The sequence below is a fragment of the Schistocerca serialis genome, chromosome 12 (genome assembly GCF_023864345.2).
Source record: "Schistocerca serialis cubense isolate TAMUIC-IGC-003099 chromosome 12, iqSchSeri2.2, whole genome shotgun sequence".
NCBI lineage: Eukaryota > Metazoa > Arthropoda > Insecta > Orthoptera > Acrididae > Schistocerca > Schistocerca serialis.
Genome location: NC_064649.1, coordinates 120,378,815 through 120,396,931, shown reverse-complemented (window position 1 = coordinate 120,396,931; position 18,117 = coordinate 120,378,815). Strand labels below are relative to the sequence as shown.

Here is an 18,117-nt window from a genome sequence, read left to right as displayed (position 1 = left end):
CATGCCTCGCAAATAACCTGCACTGATCCACAATCTAATCTCTTATAGACTGCAGTTCGTAAATATTCTCCAGTGTTACCAGAACATGGAAACAACACTGAAATTCAAGAAACACATAATTTACGAAAATTCGAATTACAAGAATTATTTATCCTTTATGATATTGGTATGTCACTACAAAGCACAGGTAACGGAGATGCAGCAAAACTTCCTTTCCAGAACACTTGCTGGATTGGGGATTAATTGAAGTAAGTAAGAATTACATTGCATCGTAGACAACATTTTCGAAACACAACTGATTCGCCTTGATTTTAATACCAACATTCCACCTATATTTTTGTACTATTAAAATAACTGAAGATCTCCGAAGGTCACGGCTTTAAGAAAAGTAGCTTGAAATCGTAATTTTGTCAAAATGATCCAAAATTTTTATCTCTAGTCAGACTACGTGTACTGTTCAGAAAGGAAATCGTGTAAGGGACGTCCATTGAGGCAATAATCCCACCGATACACCAGATTGAAGATTCCCGTTTGGTAAAAACCGTGTCGTGCTGTGTGAAGAATTCGGTAACTGCTTGCTGCACGTCCTCGTCCACTAGGAATCGTCGACCCTTCGAGACCTTTTTTAAGGGATCGAAGTCGTGATACTTACGTAGGGAGAGATCAGGGCTACAGGGCAGATAATCGAGTGTCTCCCAGTTGATTTGTCGTAACTCATACGTAACATTTGCGATATTGGGAAGTGCGTATTCACGAAGCAGCAGCAACCCTTGTCGAATTTTTGCACAACTGTGGTTTTCGACAGAAATGCTGCCCCAGACACATTCTTCATTCTTCGGTGGATATCTGCCGGTGTTTGTCCTTCGGCAGCCAAGAAAAGAATAACAGCACGTCGGTTCTGTGCGTATGCATTTGGTAATAACGTCGTCACAGTAAACGTTTCCTCATTTGCGGCACACACGTCGAAATGACGCGAATATTACACCAATCCCTTGCTACGTGTCGATGCTTACATATCCGCATTGGAGCTGTACTACACTCCTGGAAATTGAAATAAGAACACCGTGAATTCATTGTCCCAGGAAGGGGAAACTTTATTGACACATTCCTGGGGTCAGATACATCACATGATCACACTGACAGAACCACAGGCACATAGACACAGGCAACAGAGCATGCACAATGTCGGCACTAGTACAGTGTATATCCACCTTTCGCAGCAATGCAGGCTGCTATTCTCCCATGGAGACGATCGTAGAGATGCTGGATGTAGCCCTGTGGAACGGCTTGCCATGCCATTTCCACCTAACGCCTCAGTTGGACCAGCGTTCGTGCAGGACGTGCAGACCGCGTGAGACGACGCTTCATCCAGTCCCAAACATGCTCAATGAGGGACAGATCCGGAGATCTTGCTGGCCAGGGTAGTTGACTTACACCTTCTAGAGCACGTTGGGTGGCACGGGATACATGCGGACGTGCATTGTCCTGTTGGAACAGCAAGTTCCCTTGCCGGTCTAGGAATGGTAGAACGATGGGTTCGATGACGGTTTGGATGTACCGTGCACTATTCAGTGTCCCCTCGACGATCACCAGTGGTGTACGGCCAGTGTAGGAGATCGCTCCCTACACCATGATGCCGGGTGTTGGCCCTGTGTGCCTCGGTCATATGCAGTCCTGATTGTGGCGCTCACCTGCACGGCGCCAAACACGCATACGACCATCATTGGCACCAAGGCAGAAGCGACTCTCATCGCTGAAGACGACACGTCTCCATTCGTCCCTCCATTCACGCCTGACGCGACACCACTGGAGGCGGGCTGCACGATGTTGGGGCGTGAGCGGAAGACGGCCTAACGGTGTGCGGGACCGTAGCCCAGCATCATGGAGACGGTTGCGAATGGTCCTCGCCGATACCCCAGGAGCAACAGTGTCCCTAATTTGCTGGGAAGTGGCGGTGCGGTCCCCTACGGCACTGCGTAGGATCCTACGGTCTTGGCGTGCATCCGTGCGTCGCTGCGGTCCGGTCCCAGGTCGACGGGCACGTGCACCTTCCGCCGATCACTGGCGACAACATCGATGTACTGTGGAGACCTCACGCCCCACGTGTTGAGCAATTCGGCGGTACGTCCACCCGGCCTCCCGCATGCCCACTATACGCCCTCGCTCAAAGTCCGTCAACTGCACATACGGTTCACGTCCACGCTGTCGCGACATGCTACCAGTGTTAAAGACTGCGATGGAGCTCCGCATGCCACGGCAAACTGGCTGACACTGATGGCGGCGGTGCACAAATGCTGCGCAGCTAGCGCCATTCGACGGCCAACACCGCGGTTCCTGGTGCGTCCGCTGTGCCGTGCGTGTGATCATTGCTTGCACAGCCCTCTCGCTGTGTCCGGAGCAAGTATGGTGGGTCTGACACACCGGTGTCAATGTGTTCTTTTTTCCATTTCCAGGAGTGTACTGAGCATGTATACTGGGGCAACGCCCCCAAATGCAAAGTTTTGGATCTCCCGCCCCTTATAGAGACATATTTTCATAACTGAGATTCTACAAGGTGTACAACTTTGCTTCCGCCGTTTGCCGATAGGTGGCGACAACGGTAAGTAGCGGTCGAAAGAAACAGATCGCAGACGTCAGGCAGTTAGCTTGGACCTCGGTCAACATAACCTCATTCAAACATCAGTCGATTTGTGTCTGCATCATAAAGTTGTTCTTGATTGTAAATATCAGTTTACGAGCCTAATTCTCGTCATTTGCGTGAGGTGTTACTGTTTCGTTTCAATATCAAGAAAACAGCTGCTGAGTCTCATCGAATGCTCTCAAGTATGTATGGTAAGAATGCTATTAGTGAAAGAATGTGAGTGGTTTCAGCGCTTCAAGAACGGTGATTTTAACGTCGTAGACCGGCATAATGGTGGAAGAGAGAATGTTTTCGAAGATGCAGAATTGGAGACATTGCTGAGTGGAGACTCGCGTCAAACTCAAGAGGAATTGGCACGATTGGTGGCAGTGACACAGCAAGCCATTTCAAAACGTCTCAATACTATGGGCATGATTCAGAAAGAAGGAACTTGGCTCCCGTGTGAGCTGAAACCAAGAGACGTTGTGTGTTTGTGAACAGCTGCTTCAGAGGCAAAAACGGAAGGGATTTCTGCATCGCATTGTGACTGGGGACGAAAAATGGGTTCATTACGATAACCCTAAACGCAAATCAATGGGGTATCCCGGCAATGCTTCCACGTCGACGGCCAAACCGAATATTCACGGCTTCAAGATCATGTTCTGCATTTGGTGGCACCAGCTCGGCGTTGTGTACTATGAGGTGTGAAAACCAAGTGAAACAATCACAGACGCTCGTTATCGAACGCAATTAATGCGTTTGAGCAGAGCATTTAAACACAAACGGACGCAATACAACGAGAAGCACGATATAGTGATTTTGCAGCACGACAACGCTCGACCCCATTGCAAAAGAGGTCAAAACGTACTTGGAAACGTTAAAATGGGAAGTCCTATCCCATCCGCCGTATTCTCCAGACATTGCTCCCCCTGGCTATAACCTGTTTAGATCAATGACGCATGGTCTGGCTGACCAACAAAATGTGGTTCAAATGGTTCTGAGCACTATGGGACTGAACTTCTGAGGTCAACAGTCCCCTAGAACTTAGAACTACTTAAACCTAGCGGTCGCGCGGTTCCAGACTGTAGCGCCTACAACCGCTCGGCCACTCCGGCCGGCTGACCAACACTTCCGATCTCATGAAGAAGTCACAAATTGCATCGATTCGTGGATCGCTTCAAAAGATGAAGAATTTTCTCGAGGCGGAATTCGTACACTACCCGAAAGATGGGAGATAGTAGTGGACAGCGATGGAAAATACTTTGAATAATACCAGTGTAACCAATTTGTTTCATTAAAGCCTCAAATGCTGGGGGGGAAAAGGCGGAAGCCAAGTTGTACACCTTGTGTATAAAAATATTTAATTTATTTAAAAGACCCACTAATATCTGTTCTATTTTTATGAGCAATATTGTTCTTTGATAAATACGTGAGTGTAAAAAAGTAAGTTTGTGACAACATCATTTGGTATCGGAAGTTTTGCAGAGACATAAACTTTTCTTAGGAATAACTGATTTGCAATGTGTACACTCTTGAGCACAGATGTGTCTATATAGAGTTCGTCAATTTAATACTGGAGGGTAAAGATTGCAGAAGGAAAAACGAGGATCGAATGCAGTGAATCAAATGGACCTAGGCTGGAGTAGCTATTTAGAGGCAAAGATGCCTGCACAGTGTAAGGTGGCGCGAAGAGCTGAATCAAACAAGTGTTTGGACTGGAGACCACAGCAACAACAACAGCAACAACAAACCTCAAAGCTAGCTATTGGTTCTACATACCGAAGCGAAATCATAATAAGTTGGATAGGAAGGTTGACTGTCATACTCTGCAGCAGCTGTACATTTCCCATCTTATTTCTGTCGTGTTTCGCAACAGATAACGACGTTTCCGAATTGTGAAGCTTACGACCACCTAGTCAGAATAATTGACCGCCGTGAGACTGCGTACGTACCTGGCGGGAAGTTGGGGGGCTTGTCATAGGCCGCCTTGATGACGTAGTAAGCGAGCAGCCCCACAGCTAAGACAGCGAGCAGGATTCCGGCAATCGCCATGGCCGACAAGCACAGTGTCTCTACTGTACACTCCTGCGAGATACTCCGACGCAACACAACTTAACACACCAGCAGCTGTGCGGGTGGTTTTAAAGGCGGAGCCGACCGAAATGTCCATCCATCGCCCTTCCCCCTAACCGTATCATACCCCCACCACCAGCCACTCCACCTCCTCCCTCCCCCCCCTCCCCCACAAGACCTATCTCGCTACCTATGATGAGTAAACACGCTCCTGTAGTGCCAGCATCTCTACAAGATGCTGACGTCATCACACGCGGCAGTTCGGGAGGAAGCGAGGCTGTCATTCTGCAGAAGCGAAACCAACACACGCCTGCAGTGCGGCAGTAAAAATCGCTATCCTTTCTCATCCTTGTTTTGCATGGCTCGCGACTTATCTCGCTACCTGCGATGAGTAAGCACCTATCTGGAGCACTAGACGTTTCCCAGCGACCTTCGAGTCATCGCGTGCCGCATATTGCGGCACCGCTGGCGTATCGTTCGGAGGAAAGGTAAACACGGGACGCCAGTCACGTGGTGTATCAAAATCGGCTCATATCACAAGCGAAAGCTATTTGCGTCGTCAGGAAGTTGAAACAGCTTCGCAAAACCTCTTACACTCGCGTGGTTTTTGAATCTCCCTTCAATGCGGAGTTCTGCATCTAAAGTCTTCACTCCTGCACCTACATCTACGGCATCTACAAGCTAGCTTACGGTGTGTGGCGTAGGGTAGTTAAGGTACCACTATAACTCCCGATATTCTGAGTTCCGCTGGTGCCTGGTCAGTTAGTTAGTTACCTACCCAAGTGTTATTCGCCGATTCCGATTGTAGTATTAGTGGATTTCAGCTAATTTTCATGTGAGATATTTGTCATTAAAGAAAAGAACAGCCAACGAGCTGTAGTTCGTAAAGATGCTAAGCATCACAGCGCGAGAGTACAGAGATGAAATATTTTTTTAATGTGCGCCTATACCAAAACGCGCGTCCAGCGTTTAAATAGTCTAAATAAACACTTTGACCCGCTCGGCGCAGATATTTAAAATCATTGCAGCAGCGCTTGATAGCAAGAAGCTGCGAAACAGAAGAAAGAACAATCTATCTTTTGCTAAGAAATATTCTAGAGATTTCATTATCCCTTGTACTTTTGGTCGCCGACGTTTTAAAATGGCTCTGAGCACTATGGGACGTAACTTCTAAGGATATCAGTCCCCTAGAACTTAGAACTACTTAAACCTAACTAACCTAAGGACAGCACACACATCCATGCCCGAGGCAGGATTCGCACCTGCGACCGTTGTGGTCGCGCGGTTCCAGACTGCAGCGCCTAGAACCGCTCGCGACATGTTAAGACGTACTACATAGCATTGCTACAAGTTGCATTTTTATTTTGTGTAAAAACTATGTGAAACGACTAACAAACATTTCAGTAACTCGGGTGTGGATACAATGTACTTACGCACACGCAAGGACATTTAATTTTAAGGAGGAACGGACTGACAAAGCAGCGATTATTGGATTGCGCCATTTACAAAAGAAATTTGAGATGTAAAGGTGCGTTTACACTGCGATTTGTATCGGCACATGTATGAGATACATGTATATGCGACTTTGCGACATGTATCGCGACTTGTATGAGTTGACAAGTATCAACCTCATACATATTTGAGCGTGCGTTTACACTGGTTGATATGTATCACTGTGCGATAGCTTTCGACGACGATTTGGAAGATTTCACATTTTTATGTGCTGGTACACTTGCTTTTTTGGAAGATGATAGGAAGAAAAGGCGGAGGAAGCGTAGATGGTGGCAGAGAGAGTTTCTCGCGAATTAACGCTAAAGGATGGCGCATATTTTAGAAATTATGTTAGGATGAGTATGTAGGATTTCCGCGGTTTGTTATCACTTGTCGCTCCTCTTGTGTCCAAAACCAACACAAACTTTCGGGAAGCGATTCCACCAGAGGATCAGTTGGCAGTAACACTCCGTTTTTTGGCCACTGGGGATTCCTCTTGAAACGAAGATTTCATTACAAAACATTTGCATTGTCGCGCGATTGCTAATGCCAACGTCTCACACACGATTGTTGGCATCCGTTGTCAACATTATCACGCGAGGCCGCCGGAATAATAGCAAAAAATTGATATACGTGCCAGATGCATCAAAAAATTGTAGAATGTATTACATACCGTTATATATATAAAACTTTTACCTTCACGTCTTGGAATAAAACTTGCACAATGGCCTCGCAAACACGAAGAATAATGTTGCATACGGCACTTTTTGATGTTCTATACAGATACATTAACGTCGAAACGATAGTCGGCACCTCGAAAACTCAAACAGCCGCCAAAGAGCCTGGTACTACGCATGCGCTAATCGTCAAAATAACCGGCAGGCGACAAGACGACAGGAAATGATAGTACTGGGCATGCGCGAGTTCTTCAAATGTCGCTCATACATGTCGCGTATATGGTCAAAAAGCGATATACAAAATGTATACGCGACATGTATGAGCTGGAGGGTCCGCATACAAGTTCCGTGAATTTTTGTATGAGGTGATGTATCGCGACATGTCAAATTGACATGTCGCTCATACATGTCGCGATACATGTATCCCAGTGTAAACGTACCTTAACTCATGCATTTATTGTGCATTTGTCAATGTCTAGAAGCTTAAAGCCAATTTGTTCAAAATATATTAATATCTTATGGTGCAGTAATTTTCTTCTTATTCTTTTCTTTCATTACCCAAAAATGATGTTCAAATTGTATTTGAGTTTTGATACAGGTTCGCTCTTTATCGCGGTGTCTCGATTGTATTTGGGAGACCACTAATGTGTTCAACTTCCGATCTGTTAATCTTTGTCTTACAAAATTCCACTAATTTGCTTTCATTTCCATTTTTATATTCAAATAGGTTCCTTACGCATTTTCATCAAGGATTCTGATTGCGTGAAGGCAATCCGGGTCAAAAGGTCAATTATTCGCGTAATCAATCCGTACGTCTCCTGAACACAATCGAGAACCGACGCATCGGTGATCAGTTAATAATCTCTCCCTCTTTTCAAGTCGTACTGAAAAACGGCCACACAGGATAGCCGTAAGTACGCAATCTGGTGTTAGGTTGCATTTTGCCAGTAAAAATTACCAACCAACAGGTACAGCATCACAATTATTAATAAGCATGTTCCTAATGCCAGACAATATACTCCGAATATGTTGTAGTGTAGGTCAAAATGTGAGACACATATCTTTTCATAAGTGCATAGATCCTGAGAAATCAGTACCCAGAACAACCACCTCTGGCCGTAAGTAGTGACTGGCGTATTCTGACGACCCAGTTGCTCGGCCACCATTGACCAGACGTTTTCAATTGGTGAGAGATCTGGGGAATGTGCTGTATCCAGAAAGGCCCGTACAGGACCTGCAACATGCGGTCGTGCATTATCCTGCTGAAATGTAGGGTTTCTCAGGGAACGAATGAAGGGTAGAGCCACGGGTCGTAACACATCTGAAATGTAAAGTCCACTGTTCAAAGTGCCGTCAATGCGAACAAGAGGTGACCGAGACGTGCAACCAATGGCACCCCATACCATCACGCCGGGTGATACGCCAGTACGGCGATGACGAATACAGGCTTCCAATGTTCGTTCACCGCGATGTCGCCAAACACGGATGCTACCATCGTGATGATGTAAACAGAAGCTGGGTTCATCCGAAAACATGACGTTTTGTCATTCGTGCACCCAGGTTCGTCGTTGACTACATCATCGTAGGCGCTCGTGTCTGTGATGCAGCGTCAAGGGTAACCACAGCCATGGTCTCCGAGCTGATAGTCCATGCTGCTGCAAACGTCGTCGAACTGTTCGTGCAGATGGTTGTTGTCTTGCAAACGTCCCCATCTGTCGACTCAGGGATCGAGACGTGGCTGCACGATCCGTTACAGCCGTGCGGATAAGATGCCTGTCATCTCGACTGCTAGTGATACGAGGCCGTTGGGATCCAGCACGGCGTTCCGTATTACCCTCCTGAACCCACCGATTGCATATTCTGCTAACAGTCATTGGATGTCGACTAACGCGAGCAGCAATGTCGCGACACGATAAACCGCAATCGCGAGAGGCTACAATCCGACCTTTATCAAAGTCGGAAACGTGATGGTACGCATTTCTCCTCCTTACACGAGGCATCACAACAACGTTTCACCAGGCAACGCCGGTCAACTGCTGTTCGTGTATGAGAGATCGGTTGGAAACTTTCCTCATGTCAGCACGTTGTAGGTGTCGCCAGCGGTGCCAACCTTGTGTGAATGCTCTGAAAAGCAAATCATTTGCATATCACAGCATCTTCTTCCTGTCGGTTAAATTTCGCGTCTGTAGCACGTCATCTTCGTGGTTTGCAATTTTAATGGCCAGTAGTGTAGCTATCCTAAGATGAAGAGATCGACGCAGGAGAGGAATTCGTCGTGGCGCACATAAAACCAGTCAGAAGATAGATGATTCAAAAAGAACTACATTTTGAACAAATTTTTATCGAAATTATGATGATTATTAACATTAGTGATTACATTTTTTTTTAGCTGTACGCATTTACATTGAAAACCAATTTTTGACATACTATCAGTTTTTCAAAAATGGTTCAAATGGCTCTGAGCACTATGGGACTTAACATCTGTGGTCATTAGTCCCCTAGAACTTAGAACTATGTAAACCTAACTAACCTAAGGACAGCACACACATCCATGCCCGAGGCAGGATTCGAACCTGCGACTGTAGCAGTCGCGCGGTTCCGGACTGAGCGCCTATAACCGCGAGACCACCGCGGCCGGCTATCAGTTTTTAAATAAACGTTCGTCTCTGGAATGGAAAGAGTTGTCCAGAAGAAATGATTTTAGCTTATTTTAAACATAGCTGCGTAATAGCAACGGTTCCACGTATTTAGATCTAAAAACAGCCGACCCGTTGCAAAGGATAAAGTAATCTTTACCTAGGTTTCGATAAGTTTAAACCTATCTTCTTCAGAAGTCAGCCTGAGGGAATGAACATCGTGATTTATATGAAAGGTATACACATAAGTCAAGTTTTTTTTTTTTCCTTTATTGTAATTTTCAGCACCTCATACAAGGCGGGCTGGCAGCAGCTTAAAACGCCGCTCTTCAGCCGTATGGGGTACAATAATATGAGATAGGTGACACAGAAAATACAAAAAATGGCGGGCAAAGAAAGTAGTTACAAAAAACAAAAAAAAAAGAAGCCGTTCACGTTGGACGAAAAAACACTAACACTTGGTGACACGGCGCACAAAACACGGAGAGCTGCGACGGCACATGTGAACAGTGGAGTTGTAACTGCACGAAACACAAAACGGAGCACACACACTAGACACTGATGGCGATGATCTCCGGCGCGCGAATGTTCACCATGCGTGTGCGAGTCCGGGGACCTGCCAAGAGAGGAGGAGGAGGAAGGGGAGTGGGAGAGGGAGAGGAGAGCGCGGAGATGCCACGGGCAGGGGAGAAAGGGGGGAGGGAAGAAGGGGGAGGGGAAGCCCGGGGGGAAGAGTGGTGGAGGGGGGGATGGGGGAAAAGGAAAGAGAAGGGGAGGGAAGGGAAGAGAAGGGAGGGAGGGAGGGTGCCTAAAGGAAAGGACACCGGAAGTGGGTGGTGGGGCAGGGTCAAAGTTGATAGGAGGGGTAAATGGAGGGGAGGAGGACATCATCAGGGAGGGGGAGCTGGCGGAAGCCACCTTGGGAGAGAGTAAGGAGGGTGGAGAGATGGAGACCGGGCGGGACGTGGGAATACAGGCGCGGCAGCGGGCGGGGATGGGAGAGGATTGGGGAGACGAGCGGGTGAGGAGGATCGAGTTTACGGGAGGTGTACAGGATCTGTATCCTTTCAAGGAAAAGGAGGAGGTGGGGGAAGGGGATGAGATCATACAGGATCCACGTGGGGGAGGGGAGACGGATGCGATAGGCGAGGCGGAGAGCATGGCGTTCAAGGATTTGGAGGGATTTATAAAAGGAAGGGGGGGCGGAGATCCAGGCTGGATGGGCATAACAAAGGATAGGGCGGATGAGGGATTTATAGGTGTGGAGGATGGTGGAGGGGTCCAGACCCCACGTACGGCCGGAAAGGAGCTTGAGGAGATGGAGTCGGGAACGTGCCTTGGCTTGGATTGTACGGAGATGGGGAGTCCAGGAGAGGCGACGGTCGAGGGTGACGCCAAGGTACTTAAGGGTGGGAGTGAGGGCGATGGGACGGCCATAGACGGTGAGATAGAAATCAAGGAGGCGGAAGGAAGGGGTGGTTTTGCCTACAATGATCGCCTGGGTTTTCGAAGGATTGACCTTGAGCAACCACTGGTTACACCAAGCAGTGAATCGGTCAAGATGGGATTGGAGAAGGCGTTGGGAGCGTTGCAGGGTGGGGGCAAGGGCGAGGAAGGCGGTGTCATCGGCAAACTGGAGGAGGTGGACGGGGGGCGACGGCGGCGGCATGTCCGCCGTGTACAAAAGGTACAGAAGGGGGGAGAGGACGGAGCCTTGGGGCACACCGGCGTAGGAATCTGTGTTATGGATGGTGACATAGGAAGGACGGCGGGAGAGAAAGGAACCGATCAGACGGACATAGTTAATGGGAAGGGCAAAGGTTTGGAGCTTGAAGAGGAGACCGGAATGCCAGACGCGGTCATAAGCGCGTTCGAGGTCAAGGGAGAGGAAGATTGCGGAGCGACGGGAATTAAGCTGTTCGGAAAGGAGATGAGTGAGGTGAAGGAGAAGATCGTCGGAAGAGAAGGATGGCCGAAAGCCACACTGGGTGACGGGAAGGAGGCGGTGCTGGCGGAGATGCTGGTGGATGCGGCGGGTGAGGATAGATTCCAGGACCTTGCTGAAGACCGAGGTAAGGCTGATGGGACGGTAGGAGGAGACGGCGGACGGCGGTTTGCCAGGTTTAAGGAACATGAGGATACGGGAGGTTTTCCACAGGTCGGGGTAGTAACCGGTGGACAGGACTACATTGTAGAGCCTGGCCAGGGTGGAGAGGAAAGAGACAGGAGCTTCACGAAGGTGACGGTAGGTGGCACGATCGTGACCAGGAGCGGTGTTGCGTTTTGTGCGGAGTGTATCAATGAGATCCTGTGTAGTGATAGGGGCATTGAGTTCCGTGTGTGTAATGTTGTCCAAGTACTGGAAACATAAGTCAAGATTAGAGTTTAACATATATTAAGAGAAACTTGTGTTACAGAATATGAGAAGAATTTATTGTACTTACACTATTATATTAACATGGAGTAATACGTCGTTGCCATTTTTACAAACGTCTCCGTAGCTCCATTAGTCAAAATCAGATATTGCCCTAAAAGTAGGGTTTGTCAGATAAATAAAATTAAGTACATGGAAGCTGGAGAGCGCATAAGCAACTGAATAAAATCGGCCTGCGTGGTAGCACAGCGACCAGGGCAGGTGGCGCTCAGGTCGCGTACTAAGTGCCGATTGGGGTACTGAAGCTACATGTAAAATATAAATGTTAATTGCGTCCTTAGATAGAGTGACAGTAAATAAGAGGAAAGCATTTAACATTACCGTTATGACAATGTGGGAGCCTTAGAAACAATAACGTAGGAACATATTTAAAAAAGTAGGTGGCGCATACGCCATGAGTTACATGCAGTGGCATATACAGCCAAAATAAAATTATATTACCATATTAGTGAAGCACATAAAACGTATATAAGTCAAAACTTTAAAATAAACAGTAATGGCGTCTTAAGACATAAATTATGAAAGCTGGTCCACAATCTAGTTAATATATATTCACTGGGATCCGAGGTTTTAGGATAAGCGAGAATTACATGAGGGCCAGTGTAGTGGCAGCCATACATCATAAGTAAATCACATTGCATAAAAGGTAGTGAGCTTAGAGATACAAAAATGCATTATAGTTTCCTGAGGAAATAGACAACTGAGGTTATCAACATTAATGTTATGAAGTAAATAGTACGGGTTTAAAGCCTTCAAAAAATTGTCTACAGGCAAGGTTCAACTGATCATTGAGTATATTACCGTCTTTGAGCGCTAGATGTTTAAAAATAAATAACTCTTCCCACAGATCTAGTCTCCGTCCTTTAACTTGTCTGTGTAGGATAACCGTGTCTTCTAACTGTTTAGGCGTATGGCCGGCTATCAAGAAGTGTTCAGCAAAAGTAGAGTTGTGAACATTAGCTCCTTTTTTTACCTAATAGATGTTCTTTATATCGTGTTTTAACAGCCCTGCCTCTTTGACCAATATAATATGAGGGGCAGTTATTACAGGTTAGTTTGTATACACCTGAATTAGAAAACCAATCGTTAGCAATTTCTACTGAATGTATAAGATTTCTTTTTAAGCTGTTGTCTGTAGAAAAGGAGACGTTACAGTTATATTTTTTATTTAGAAGACGTTTAATCCTATACGAAATGTTACCCAAGAAAGGGATGGAAATAATTTTTTTAGTTTTTGTGGTATCTGTGGGGAGGTTATTACCCAAAGTCGAACAATTTTGGGAAATTTTCTTATTAAGCAATTGATCGATCATATTCTGGTTATATCCATTATTAACAGCAATCGTTTTGATGACATTCAATTCCTTTTGCTGATCCGCAGGTGATAAAGGCGTGGTTACCATTCGGTGAATGGTGGAATGAAAAAACGCCAGTTTGTGCGCTTTAGGATGAGTTGAGTCAGCAGGAATGACATTATCTGAATATGTTTCCTTACGGAAGATATTGAAATGAAAGGTATTATTTTGTATAGAAATTGTTAAATCTAGAAAATTAAGCTCACGTTTATCATTTTGAAGTTCTTTTGTGAAGGAAATTTTTTCATGTAAACCATTGAAAGTGTTGAAAAGCTGCTCTAACTCATGGTCAGTGCCATCAAAAGCAATGAAAATGTCGTCCACATAACGTGCATAATAGCGGATTTTTTGGTGTAATTCTGAACTAGAATTGAAAAATGCTGTTTCCAGGGCGTTAATGAAAACCTCTGCTAGAATACCGGCGAGGGGGCTACCCATTGCTAGACCATCTGGCTGTACATACATTTTCCCATTAAATGTAAAATAATTGTATTTTAATATGACCTTAAGCAAACCAATAAGTTAAGCAATCTGAGTTTCACTTAGTTTTTTATGCTTAAAAAGATTTTCTTTTACAAGGTCTATGGTTTCATCAACCGGGACATTTGTATAGAGGCTGACGATGTCGAAGGACACCAGTCTAGTGTCAGGTGTACATTTTACAGATTGAATATTGTTAATTAATTCCTTACTATTTTTTATAGAAAAGTTATTTTCAAATATGAAAGCATCTTTAATTTTAAAATGGAGGCGCCTAGCAAGAGTGTGATGTGGACTCCCTATACCATTCACTACAGGGCGGATCGGATGATTTTGTTTATGCAGTTTAAACTGGCTTCTGAGCACGGGTGGTTTCGGGTTCATATTTATAAGCCCTTTCTTTTGAAACTTATTAAACAGGCTGACGGAATTAGTTAGAGTACGTCGGATTTCATTTTGCAGTTCAGCAGTAGGATCTACGGTAACCTCAGTGATGTCGTTTTCCTCAAAAAACTTTACAGTTTTCTCTATATATTCATTTTTATAAGCCACGACAACGGTGTTACCTTTGTCACTCTTAGTGACTAAGGCGTCGTGTTCTCTAAGTTTATGATTAATGCTATTTACTATACTACATTCGCCCGACTGACTATTAGGAGATAATTTAATTTCTTTTTCTATTATGTTATTACATTCGTAGGCACATTTAACTTGCTCCGTTTTATCTAATTTCAGAGATTCTAAACCGGTTTTCAGATCTACAATGAGATTACAAATAACTGGATATTTATCGAGTTTTGAAGGCAAGTTATATTTAAAGCCTTTACACAATAAGTCATTCTCAGCCTGCGTAAAAGTGATATTAGTTTTATTTAGTACTCTTTCATAAAATAGGTGCTTGCCACTATTGTCTGCTGTATTAACACTTTTTCTTGTGGTCCTATTACTAAACTTCAAAAGCTTTCTTTCATGTCTAGCCTTGATTTCTTCTTTACGATTAAAGAGCCATTCATTGATACTATTTAACAGATGGTCAATTTGAAAATTACAAAGATCTTTAAAAGCTTTAGTTAAAAATAGGTGTATACAGTAGGCTTCACTATTAAGAACATCTTTTTTCTTGTACAAATTCACTATGCTATCCGAAATGACTAAACCCACTAACTTCTTTTTAATAGAAGGCACTCTGTTACACTGTTTAAAGTTTACGTACGCCTTCACGTAATCAGGGATAATGTCTTTATCTAGGCACTGTTGATTAAAGTCAATAGCCATACCTGCTTTCACAATTTTTAATTGGATGTCCATATACCTGGAAGCAGCTTTTGATACCTCGGCAGGCAAGAATTTCATTATTTTAAACATAGCTGCGTAACAGCAACGGTTCCATGTATTTAGATTTAAAAAATGATAAACGTGAGCTTAATTTTCTAGATTTAACAATTTCTATACAAAATAATACCTTTCATTTCAATATCTTCCGTAAGGAAACATATTCAGATAATGTCATTCCTGCTGACTCAACTCATCCTAAAGCGCACAAACTGGCGTTTTTTCATTCCGCCATTCACCGAATGGTAACCACGCCTTTATCACCTGCGGATCAGCAAAAGGAATTGAATGTCATCAAAACGATTGCTGTTAATAATGGATATAACCAGAATATGATCGATCAATTGCTTAATAAGAAAATTTCCCAAAATTGTTCGACTTTGGGTAATAACCTCCCCACAGATACCACAAAAACTAAAAAATTTATTTCCATCCCTTTCTTGGGTAACATTTCGTATAGGATTAAACGTCTTCTAAATAAAAAATATAACTGTAACGTCTCCTTTTCTACAGACAACAGCTTAAAAAGAAATCTTATACATTCAGTAGAAATTGCTAACGATTGGTTTTCTAATTCAGGTGTATACAAACTAACCTGTAATAACTGCCCCTCATATTATATTGGTCAAACAGGCAGGGCTGTTAAAACACGATATAAAGAACATCTATTAGGTAAAAAAAGGAGCTAATGTTCACAACTCTACTTTTGCTGAACACCTCTTGATAGCCGGCCATACGCCTAAACAGTTAGAAGACACGGTTATCCTACACAGACAAGTTAAAGGACGGAGACTAGATCTGTGGGAAGAGTTATTTATTTTTAAACATCTAGCGCTCAAAGACGGTAATATACTCAATGATCAGTTGAACCTTGCCTGTAGACAATTTTTTGAAGGCTTTAAACCCGTACTATTTACTTCATAACATTAATGTTGATAACCTCAGTTGTCTATTTCCTCAGGAAACTATAATGCATTTTTGTATCTCTAAGCTCACTACCTTTTATGCAATGTGATTTACTTATGATGTATGGCTGCCACTACACTGGCCCTCATGTAATTCTCGCTTATCCTAAAACCTCGGATCCCAGTGAATATATATTAACTAGATTGTGGACCAGCTTTCATAATTTATGTCTTAAGACGCCATTACTGTTTATTTTAAAGTTTTGACTTATATACGTTTTATGTGCTTCACTAATATGGTAATATAATTTTATTTTGGCTGTATATGCCACTGCATGTAACTCATGGCGTATGCGCCACCTACTTTTTTGAAATATGTTCCTACGTTATTGTTTCTAAGGCTCCCACATTGTCATAACGGTAATGTTAAATGCTTTCCTCTTATTTACTGTCACTCTATCTAAGGACGCAATTAACATTTATATTTTACATGTAGCTTCAGTACCCCAATCGGCACTTAGTACGCGACCTGAGCGCCACCTGCCCTGGTCGCTGTGCTACCACGCAGGCCGATTTTATTCAGTTGCTTATGCGCTCTCCAGCTTCCATGTACTTAATTTTATTTATCTGACAAACCCTACTTTTAGGGCAATATCTGATTTTGACTAATGGAGCTACGGAGACGTTTGTAAAAATGGCAACGACGTATTACTCCATGTTAATATAATAGTGTAAGTACAATAAATTCTTCTCATATTCTGTAACACAAGTTTCTCTTAATATATGTTAAACTCTAATCTTGACTTATTCCTTGAATCCATCCTCTCCCACCGTATCCATCGGCACCTTGCTCAACACCACCTCCTCCCCCTTACCCAGTGTGGCTTCCGACCCTCCTTCTCTGCTGACGACCAACTCCTCAACCTTGTTCACCTTCTGTCCCTGCAGCTCAACTCCCGTCGCTCGGCCATTTTTGTTTCCCTTGACCTCCAAAATGCCTATGACCGTGTATGGCATCCCGGTCTCCTCTTTAAACTCCAAACCTACGCCCTGCCTATCAATTTTGTCCGTCTGGTCGCTTCCTTCCTCTCGCACCGTCCTTCCTATGTCACCCTCCACAAGACCAACTCCCGTATCTTTTATCCCATGGCTGGCGTCCCCCAGAGTTCTGTCCTCTCCCCTCTCCTTTATCTCTTGTATACAGCTGATATGCCCAAGCCACCCCCACCAGTTCACCTTCTCCAATATGCTGATGACACCGCCTTCCTGGCTCTCTATCCTACCCTTCAACGGTCTCAACGTACCCTCCAAACCCACCTTAACCAGTTCACCACTTGGTGTAACCAGTGGCTCCTCCGTCTCAACCCCTCCAAAACCCAGGCAATCATCATAGGCCGTACCACTCGCTCCTTTCGCCTCCAAGATTTCTACCTCACCCTTTATGGTCGTCCTATCCAACTCACCCCCACCCTGAAATACCTTGGCCTCACCCTTGACCGACACGTCACCTGGACCCCTCATCTCCTGACCATCCAGCAGAAAGCCCATTCCTGCCTCCGCCTGCTGAAACTCCTGTCCGGCCAGACATGGGGATTGCATCCTTCTACCATCCTCCACACCTACAAATCCCTCATCCGTCCTATCCTCTGTTATGCCAGCGTCGCCTGGATCTCCGCCCCCACCCACTTTTACAAGGCTCTCCAAATCCTTGAACGCCATGCGCTCCGCTTTGCCTTCCGTATCCGCCTTCCTTCCCCCACACGGCTCCTGTATGAACTGATCCCCTTCCCCCACCTCCTCTTGTTCCTCCAACATCTCCGCATCCTTTACATTGTTCGCAAGGTTCATCCCCCCCACCCTCTGGTTTCCTCCTTCCTCTCCACCCCCCGCCCGTTGCCGCGCCTCTATCGCTGTATCCCTCCCTCTCTCCACCTCCACACCCTCCATCTCCTTCATCAGGGCAATTTCCAACGCCTCCCCCTCCCAGATGACGAACTTCGCCGTGACATATACCCTTCCTTCCAACTATAACCCGGCCTTGTTCCCCCCCCCCCCTCCCCAGGGCCCCCTTCTCCTCTTTCCTCCTTCTCCCAGAGCGGATTTTCCTCCATGCC

At 45.1% G+C, this 18,117-nt stretch overlaps 1 protein-coding gene across 1 annotated transcript in view; it reads right to left on the bottom strand.

Moving 5' to 3' along the window:
* The window catches only part of LOC126428244 (probable cytochrome P450 304a1), a 34,599-nt gene extending 29,858 nt beyond the window's left edge, over positions 1-4,741 (bottom strand). Inside the window, exon 1 of the mRNA XM_050090159.1 lies at positions 4,573-4,741. Coding sequence (XP_049946116.1) covers positions 4,573-4,672 — 100 coding nt within the window. The 5' untranslated portion in view covers positions 4,673-4,741. The remainder of the gene's footprint in view (positions 1-4,572) is intronic.
* Positions 4,742-18,117: the final 13,376 nt, after the last annotated feature.